The 10,879-nt window shown below is 30.2% G+C and overlaps 1 protein-coding gene across 1 annotated transcript; it reads right to left on the bottom strand.

The window, feature by feature from the left end:
- Positions 1-8,121: 8,121 nt before the first annotated feature.
- Positions 8,122-10,466, bottom strand: LOC107481205 (protein SHORT-ROOT-like). The gene is made up of 2 exons (XM_016101428.3): positions 9,529-10,466; positions 8,122-8,972 (listed from the first exon to the last, which is right to left on the bottom strand). The coding sequence occupies exons 1-2, from the start codon at positions 10,361-10,363 to the stop codon at positions 8,326-8,328; spliced, it is 1,482 nt and encodes a 493-aa protein (XP_015956914.1). The 5' UTR covers positions 10,364-10,466; the 3' UTR covers positions 8,122-8,325.
- Positions 10,467-10,879: the final 413 nt, after the last annotated feature.

The following is a 10,879-nucleotide window of genomic DNA, read 5'->3' as shown; positions in this document are numbered from 1 at the left end:
ATTGTTAATTTCTCTCTTTCTCTCTCTATATCTTTGCACGCTTACAATATGTGTGGGAATAAGCATCAAGCTTTAAAATATGCATATAGAAGAAAAGAAGAAAGGTGGTATGGGCCAACATGCATGCATGAATGATCAATCTCTCCTTAAAGAACCCTAATACACAAAGCAACCGACCAGTGGCTGTCCATTATTGATCATGCTGGAAAATTAATTTACGATTGCTGCTGCCTAATGTTGATAGGATCCGAAAGATGATCATCGGCCAAATTAAGATTCATAAAGTACATTATTAATTAACAAAGCATAGCTTCTAATTTAGCCATCATGTATATGTATTTATGTATATTTATGCATGTTTCACAAGTTTTTTCAATAGAGTAAGTTCCTATTAGAATAATCAAATTTTTTTAGAATAATTAAACTTTTGAACAATGCGTGCAAACATATAAGTTGCCGACTTGCCGCCGTAGGTATTTTTATACTTTTATTTGTATTTTGATTATAAATTTGATTCTAATTAGATTATTAATGTGAATCAAGTTTTACTATTTTTATATTAAGTGTTATTATAAATGTAACTATAGGTTGATTATATTTTCTATTAATTTTAATCATAAATATAACTATGATATTTTTTATTTTTATACAGATAGCTCATTTGAGTATTCATGTAATATTTTTTAAATTATATTTGTTTCTATCTATCAGCGAAATTGAATCGTTTGACATAAAAGAAAAAACCAATAGCCACTCATCATAATTGTTTTTAACTCGAAGAGGAAAATTTTTGCAAAAAGGGAAGAGTAATGATATGTCAAATAGAAGGGGCAAGCACCCCATGAGAAGTTTGAGATGTGCAACCATAAAAAGATGAACCCACTATTAATTATTTTTTCCCCTTTTGATTGTTTTGTGTACTTTCAAATTGATTGGCTTTCAATTCATGGGCAAAAGCTGCCTCTTGATGAAGCACTTCCCTTCATGAAAAAGTTGTGTGTTTTGTGGGGGGGCATAGAAACGGTAAAAGCTAAAATGTGTGACATATATAAAGACGATAGACTTTAGACTAAGGGAATGGGAAGAATTTTAAAAAAATTAAAAAGAAAAAGGGAAACGCTTTTTGGGTCATTAAAATAGAATTATAGAAGACAATTTCAAACATGGTGTGCTGTGCACTAAGGCCATTAATCATCTTATGATCGTTTAGCCATTTCTATTGATTGATTCCCATAGCACATAAATGTAGGAGAAATAAACCAAGGTAAAAGGAAACTTTTTGAAACTAAATGAATATGAAAAAATTACATTATAAAAAGCAATTGCAAATAATTAAAGGAAAAAATCCGTTGCTCTCTTTTAAAAATGTTATTTCAACAACTGATAGTGGCTTAACAACTAACAACTGAAAATGATTTATAAAAATTATTCTTGGTTACCTGTTACCCTCTAACTCTTGAGATGGGTTTACAAGTTGAAATCAACTCAAGAATGTCGTGCCTGGGGCATGCCAATCCTTGGAAGATCTGGCACGAATTCCACAAAATTTCTTCCCAATTTTCACCAAATATTATAAATAGAACGCTCAATGCACGCTCAAGGTGCAATCTAATCCTAAAAACATTTAAAACATTTACTTCGTCGACAGCGTTAAAGTTTCTTGTAAATATTTCTACACACAGATTTAAAAAGCTTTACCATCCCTTTCACTCAACATTTTGCTCAGGTAACCACTTGTGAACACTAACAAAACCTAAAACATACAATAATTTGGATAATTCTTCTCCAATCGTTAATGATCAAGCTACTTTTAATTGGGGAATTAATATTTTTTCTTTTTGTCATTTTCTATTAAGAAAAGAATAATTAAATCCTATCTAGTAAGAAAAAAAATTAAATGCTCTCATGAACCAAAATATATTTATAATGCGTATAAGAAATTCATGTTCTCTGATCTTTTATTACTTACTAGTCGAAACAAATATGAGAAATCAAAATGATTTTCTTTTTTTATAGAAATATTATTATCATTAATATTTGTAAAACTGAAATGCTTATTAATATTTTTTTAGTGTTTTTCTTTTTGGGCAAAATAGGTATTTGAAATTTAAATGCATCATGCTATCCATATAATCCATTACCCAAAAAAAATAGTGTTTCGAATGTTATTTGAAACGATGATTTTGGCTTGAACGTGAGGTCCAAATTTTTTCTGAAGTAATGTCCGATTTGTGTTGGTGTCGAGGTGCCGTCATCCGAAATTCTCGTGAGGAGATGAGAGATGGTACCTGTAAAAGACTTCGATACTTAAGTTAGTAAAAGTTTTAGACAAATTTTTAATAAATTGGATTTTCAATATATCCGAGGATATTAATATCTTTGTAGTAGAATTGATAATCACCTTTTAGAGTAATTTTATTTTTGATAGTGGATAACCATTTCTTTTTGTTAAAAAAGTTGTTAAAATATCTTTTCTACGTAAGTAGGAGTTAGTTAAGATTCATCTTATTCAGATAAATAGAGTTAAGTTGATTGTTATTGCGTCCAATTTTTATGAAATCGGATAGAAATAAATGAAACCATTTTTATTAAGTGAATTTTTATTATTTTGAATTTGACTATATTTTTTGACTAAAGTATAAATAAATAGTAAAGTTATATCAATTACATGTAACTATGGGGAAAAAATGTTACAAATAATTATTGTTTACTATAAATTAATTTTAGTAGGTAAAGTAATAAACTAATAACAATGTTTTTTTCTTATTAAGGTTTTCTCTCTCTTTTCTACTATATTATTCCTGTCCTCAAAAAATCTATCACCAATTAATCATTGTATACATTCGAATTTAGTATCTTGTAATTTTTTATTTTATTATTGTAAATAATTTTGATTAATGATTTATTATAGATTTGATTATTCTACTATTGTAAAACGAAATGGATTTTGTAACATGTCATGTCCGTTGTGCTAACTTCTTCTAGACTGTCATTTAGAAGCGGTTGTTAAAAACTGCAGTTAAAAAGTGTCGGAATTTGTATAATCTTATGAAGTTAATTAATTCTAAATTTATTATTTACGTCCACATTAAAAAAAAAATAGATATCATATCTATTGATACACTAATGATATATAAATACAAATCGAGAAATTTTTTAAGAATCAATCAACAAGTAAATTTTTTATAGAATTGTTGTTCACATTCAAATAATTTTAATATTTAAGTTCATCCAAATAATTTACATCATATTTTTTTTTTCTTTTTTTTCATCTTACGTTATCTTCTTTTTTATTATTGTCGTCACCAACACCACTACTTCATTCTCTTCTTTCTTTTTTTTTTATTGGAATTTTTTTTCTTTCTTCCGTTTCATCCTTCTCCTCCATCATCATCACAATCATCATTATGGTCATTGTCGTCTTCTTTTTATACATATCATCGTTATCGTTATTGCATTATTCTTATTGTTATTATTGAATTTTTTCCATGTTGATGATCTTATCCGATCTAAAATTGATTTTGAATGTATTTCTATTCACGATTTAATCTTATTTGTGTGCTTATTTTCAAACTGAGTTTATGTGTCTCAATCATTATGAAGGAGAAGGAGAAGGAGAAAGAGAAAGAAAAAGAGAAAAAAAAGAGGAGGAGGAGGAACGCGAAGAAGAAGACGACGACGATGACGATAACTTAGCGCGTGAACGTAAATGACTTGGTGTGCACGTGTAATCACGCTCTTTTTAATGAAAGCAGTTGTTGTTGGTGTTGAATTTATTTGATTAGACTTAGATAGTAATGTTGCTTGAATGTGTAACAAATCTGTTTTTTATATATGCCAAATGTTAATTTTTTAAAGAACATTTAATTTTTATCACTTTGCCGAATAAAACAAATTATTAATATTTTAAACAATTAAAAAATTTCTACCAGCCTTTAAAGTTAGAAATTCAGTTTAAACAAAAAAAAATTAGATATTCATTTTGACGGTCATACATGTTAGTTTAACCTAATATATATAAGCCGCTGGTTGTCGTGTGGCTTACGATCTCCAAATGAAAATTGTTTGTTGAATTTGTATTATGCACGATGATGTCATGTTTGTTATTAGTTATTCACAAACCAAAATCAATCCCAACTTAATTGGATTCTGAACCCATTAGTAAAAAGAAGTTATTAAGTCAATTATGGTAGGCCAAGACTAATTAACTACTACTAATAATATTAAAAAATATATTTAATATTGAGAAAATACATGAGAATTAGTTGGGACAGTATGACAATTTTATTTACTTCCTAATAGTCAACCGCGCAAAGTGGCATGCATCTCTTAACTAATTAAGTCAATATGCTTATCATTTTTTGTGACTGGTAAACGATATGCTTATTTGTATAAAAGATTAAACCACGCTAACCAAAACTTAAATTTGAGGGAATATGATCATCCGTTTACATATGAATGCTGATATTAAGCTTCATCACTACGCCAAAAGCTAAATAAATAAAGGAAATTGTATAAGCTAGGTAATTAATTCGTTGCTAGTAGGAATACTGGAATAATCTTTTATATATAATAAAATAACAATTTAATTTTAATACATTATAATTCATTTTACACGATAATATATAATTAAGTAGATATGTAAAATTCTTATGTATATATAAAATAAATTATAATAATAAAAATGTTTATTTATTCAACCATAAAAAATTATGAACCATAATTTAATAAACAGAAACGATCTTTAAACTGTGATAAGGAGGAGGAATGAATTAGATGCTCGTTAATATTCGGACGGTTTAGTTTTTTAATAAAAAATGGTTTAATTTTTTATTAGTGAAGTTTAAAAAATCAAAAGTTAGTGTGTGTATAAATACTTTTAATAATAAATACAACAATACGAATATAAAACACTTGTTTTTTTCTCTTTTCATATACTTATGCTGTAATATATACAATATCAATATATGAATTATTTTTATTATAGTGAGATAATAATATTGGTGAATACTAATATTAGAATCTTCTATTTATATTTCGTTATTTTTATTTTATTATCTCTTTTTTATTTATTTATTTTACAACACTTTGAATTCAATATATATCCATGTGACACCATACCCTTTCTACGATATTGTTCTTTCTCCACTTATGTTATTTGGTCAATTTATCCACATATTATAAATTACATATATGCAACAAATGGATATGATAACAACTTATTATATGGATCATTGAATCTTGAGATCTATATGAAAGTCCTTGAAAGATTAAAGATATCTAAACCATCTAATAAATATTCGCAGGTGTTATACTCAGTCAAATTGCAAAGATCTTTATATGATTTAAAGCAATCTAGACGAATGTGGTATAATCGTTTTACTGAATATCTGGCCAAAAACATATTTAAGAATGATGATATCTGCACATGTGTTTTCATAAAGAAATATGCATTTGGATTCATTATAATTGCTATGTATGTTGATGATTTAAATATCATTAGAATCCCTGAAGAAATTCCAACAATTATAAAAGCTCTAAAAGAAGAGTTTGAGATAAAAGATCTTGAAAAGACTAAATTTTGTTTTGACCTGCAGATTGAGCATACAAAAAATAGAATCTTTATTCATCAAATAACATACATAGAAAAGATCTTGAAGAGATTTTATATGAATAAATCACATCTATTAAGTAGCTTAATGATCATAAGATTTTTGGATGTGGAAAATGATCAATTCCATCCTAAAGAAGAAAATGAAGATATCCTTGGTTTTAAAGTATCATATCTTAGTGTCATTGGGGCACTAATATATCTTGATAATAATACACGACTCGATATATCATTTGTTATGAATTCATTTGCAAGGTATAGTTTCTCTCCAACCCGAAGATCAAACATTGGAATAGAATCAAACAAATCTTTTGATATCTTCATGGAACGGTTGATATGAGATTGTTTTATCCATATGGATCCAAGTCACAACTAGTTGACTATGCAAATACAGGATACTTATTTGATCCACATAAAAGGAGATCTCAAACAATCACATATGGTGGTATAGCTATATCATAGAGGTTCACGAGACAGACGATTGCAGCAACATCCTCTAATCATACTAAAATACTAACGATACATGAAACTAGTCGTGAGTGTTTTTGGCTCAAGAGTTTGATCCAATACATTCTGTCATCATGTGGACTGATTGATTATAAGATAGCTCCAACTGTTCTGTTTGAAGATAATACAATATGCATTGCTATATCATAGAGGTCCATGAGACAGACGATTGCAGCAACATCCTCTAATCATACTAAAATATTAGCGATACATGAAACTAGTCGTGAGTATTTTTGGCTCAGGAGTTTGATCCAATACATTCTGTCATCATGTGGACTGATTGATCATAAGATAGCTCTAACTGTTCTGTTTGAAGATAATATAATATGCATTGCTCAACTTAAAGGTAGATATATCAAAAGTGATAGAATAAAGCATATTTCTATCAAATTCTTCTTCACTCATGACCTTCAAAATCAAGAAACAATTGATGTCTAATAGATCCGCTCAAGTGATAATCTGGTAGATTTATTTACAAAATCACTTCTAAAATCCTCCTTTGAAAAATTAGTACATCAAATTGGGATACGTCGATTTTGAGATATAAAATAATATTGGCAAGAGAGGGGAGACTGTACTTTTTTTCCTTGGTCGGATTTTTTTTCTATTTGATTTTTCTTGACAAGGTGTTTAATGAGACAGTTCCCATTGCGAAGGATATGATATGGTACTATTTTTCTTTTATTAAAATTTTTTTTCTATTAAATTTTTCTTTAGTAAGGTTTTAACGAGGTATAATCCTAAATAGCCATCCAATAAAAATATTGTGATAAGGATGAGGAATGAGTTGGATACCATTAATACTTAGGTGACTCAATTTCTCAATAAAAGAGGGTTTAATTTTTTATTAACTTAGAAAGGAAAAGAAGAACAAGCTATAAAAAAACAAAACCAAAATGCAATGAATAAAAGTATGCAAATGCAATAAACAAAAGAAAATGAAAGATGATTTTATTTATATTTTAATATTTTTATTTTATTATTTATTTATTTATTTATTTTACAACACTTTAAACCCTGCTAATATATATATATACATGTGACACCACATCCCTTCTATGATATTGTTCTTTCTCCACTTGCTTTTAATTATTCTCACTTTTTCCTTGCTTTGGAAATGGAGCAAGTAGGGGGAGATTTTGCACTTGTATGTATACTTTTGAACAAACATTCAGATTAGTCATAAAGGAATTTTAGATAGGATATTTTAGTTTTTTAATAAATTTTTATTCCTAAAAGATGTTGAGAGTTATTTTTATTAGTGATCCAATTTTTCTATTGTTTTCTAACTCAAATTTTTAATATGTGTTGAATAAATAAGTCTTTATAGAATTTTATTATAATATAGTTTAATAAAAAATTCGTATAAATAAAATAAATTATTTTTTTAAAATAACAAAGAGATCAATCTGTCCAAACTTAAAAAATGGCCACAAACTAAAATACTTCTATTATATATATATTAATTTTAAAAATCTTAAATCCTAACCCTATAATGGCATAAAGAGAAGAGAAGGATTATGATTTCGAATTCTCAAAATTAATATATATAATAGATATATTTTAATTTTTTCTATAATAGAAGTATTGTGGTCATTTTTTTAAAAAAATATTAATTTAGACTAATTCAAAGTTTAATTTACCAATTTTTTAGTCAAATCAATTTATCTCGTCTAAATTTGACAAAACTAATATAAGATTTAATCGATTAAATATGTTAAATTTTAATTACTAAGAAATATCTTTAGAAAAAGATATTTTAAATATATGTAAATAACTTTTATAATATAAATATCATCCCAAAAAATAAACATAATTAAATAATTTTGTAAAACTTTTTATATTATGGTTACATTAAAATTAAACTCAATTTAAAATACATAAGCAATCAATTAATTAATCAATAACTTTATACATACAGTTATTACAAATAATATCCAAAAACCACATCTATTCCTTGGTTAAAATATAAAAATAAAAAACAGCCAAAGTCAATCACAAAATATGTCAACAAAGATTGTTTTTACTTACTTAGTCCCTTTGTAACACAAGCCGAACTCCTATTATTATTAAACATATAATGATAAAAAGATTAAAAACCAATACTGATGGAGGAAAAAAAAACTCATACGCACGTGCCAAAAACACAACAAAGATCTCTTTCTCTCTCTCTCTCTCTTTCTCTTACGTTCGTTCTCCTCTTGCTTCTACGGCTTCCATGCACTGGCCCACACCACCGGCTGGTCCTTCCAACAAAGAAATACTCCGTTATCGGAACACTGTGCCATCGACCACCCTTCCCTATACCTTCTCAACAATGCTCTGACGTCATCACACACCTCCTCGCTAAACGGCATCCTATTCAACCTTCCACCTTCCCTCATTTTCTGCGACCATTTCACGGCCGTCTCCCTCCGCTCCACCGATTCCGCCGCCGTACACGCCACCAGGTCCACAATCGCCCTCCCCGCCGCCCTTTCCAGCATCAGCCTCTCCCCACTCGTCCTTGTAAAGCTCTCATCCAGCGCCTCCATGTAAACCCTAAACCACTTCACGCATTCCTCGAACCCTTTAAGGAACTCCTGGCCTTCGACGCCAACGTCCAGATCCGCTTCTTCTTCCACCACCGTCACGATCCGAGGGTTTAGCCTCGCCAGCGATGATATCAACGTGTCACGGTGGTTCCCGACGGGTGTGATCGCGTGGAGCGTGTTCACGCAGTTGATGGCTAAGGCCTCCTCGTTCTTGATGTCCAAATCGCCGAAGTTGAGATTGGAGAGATCGCCGACGTGGCAAACGACGTTGAATTTGAACGGAACTCCCATTAGCCTCGCAAATTTCTCCATCCTTGTACCTATTCATAAAGCAATCATAATCATGATTTAGATAGCAATAATAATATGGATTTAGTTTTGATTTACTTTAAATTAAAAAGAATTCGAGTATACTTAGATGTACACCTAAAATTAACCATCAATATAGAATATAAATTAAAAAAATAAAGTTAAATTACAAATATATTTACATGATTACTCATTTTAATGTGTACCTATTACTTTTGAAAAAAATTATACCATACTGCTAGATAGATTCAGACAAAAGAAAAGATTTTTACACTGTTAATTCATAAACTTCAATATAAAATATAAGATCTTCAATCAATCAATCAAAGCTAACTACTTTAAGTTCTAACTAACATATATGTACTCTTTTTTACGGATGCGATATGTTTATAATTATTTCTCAAATTATTGTAAAGAAGGTGGTTGGAACAGTAAAAGAAGAGAAGATGATTCATAAGTTGGTTCGTGCAAAAGTGAATGATGATGACACAAATTTAGAGAAGAAAGAAAAACACTAGAAAATAAAATAATCATGAATGCTTATAATTTTGCTTTTTGGTTGATCACCTATTTCCTTCATGACCCTCTGAACAGCGTCGCCAGAGTCACCAGGTCTGGTGGTGACGACGGTGGTTAAGCGGAGGTTCGGGGTGTCGTCGCTACGAGTGGCCAAGGCTTCAAGAAGCGTTGGCCACTGTGTGCAGTACGTGTTGCTGAAATCCACAATGTGCAAGTTGAGCTCCCCATCGAGAGCCTCTAAGATGGCGCCATTGGACGCCACGTGTCCAAACGTGGTCCAGGGACTAACCTCCTGGAACTTGAGAACCGTCTTTCTGGTGGACTCGAAACAGCAAGTCTTGTCCGAAGCTAACGTTAAGGTTCGGTAGGTTCGTTCGCCGACGGTGGTTATGCGGCTGAACAAGGCTTGAAGAAAATACGCGGCGAGTTTTTGGTTTGTGTCGCCGTATGGAGAGCTTAGCTCGTTGAGCATCCATAGGAGTTGATGCAGTCGCGTGGTGTTGTTGTCAGCGATGGCACGTGCGGTGTCGAGGAGGATGTTGGGTGCCCACGAGCCTGATGAGAATTCAAAGTTGAAATCTGATGGTGGTGGAGTGGGTGGTAAGAATGATGTTGACGATAAATCATGATGAGTAGTGGTAGTGGATGATAATAAATGGTAGTGGGGTTGTAATTGGTTATAATAAGGGTAATATTGTTCTTGTTGCTTTGAAGAAGAAGAGGATAGGTCTTCTTCATCCATGAAAAAGTTGAAGCATTCTTCTTCAGCTTCTTCCTCTAGTTGGTGTTGGTCATAATAATAATAATAATTTTGATGAGAGTTGGCTGATGATGTTGTTGTGGAGTTTAGGGACGGTGGATCTAGCCTAAACAGCGTATCCATTTTTATCACACTATGAATAGAATATACTCACTATGATAGTGAAGTAGCTAGTAGTGACTAGTGAGAGTGAGTGTGGTTGATTTTGTGCACAAGCAATAAAAGTATTGGGTGTAACGTGTTTTTAACGGTGTGGAATGGGGTAGCACTGGTGAATGATTGGTGGGAAAAGCTTTTCAATTTCGGTAGCTTCTACTATACTAGCTAGTTACTATACTTTATACAAAAGAACTTGATTAATTATAATAGCAATGAGTAGCAAAGGAAGGGGACTAAGCTAAGGGACCGACTAGTTGAAGTCAGGATTTAAGTATAAATGATGATCTATATGGAATGTAGTATTTGAAAAAAAAAAGGAAAATAAATATTACTATAATTACAAAAAAAAGGTAATGTGAAATGAAGCCATGGAGTTAAGTATGAGTATATAAAGTTACTTTTGTTTCGAATAACATATCAGATAAGATATAAAAGATAGAGATATATAATTTAATGTTGTTGTATTTAATTTTGTGATAA

Source organism: Arachis duranensis, chromosome 1 (assembly GCF_000817695.3).
Source record: "Arachis duranensis cultivar V14167 chromosome 1, aradu.V14167.gnm2.J7QH, whole genome shotgun sequence".
NCBI lineage: Eukaryota > Viridiplantae > Streptophyta > Magnoliopsida > Fabales > Fabaceae > Arachis > Arachis duranensis.
Note: the sequence above shows the minus strand (reverse complement) of the source record. Positions and strands in the feature narration are given on the sequence as shown.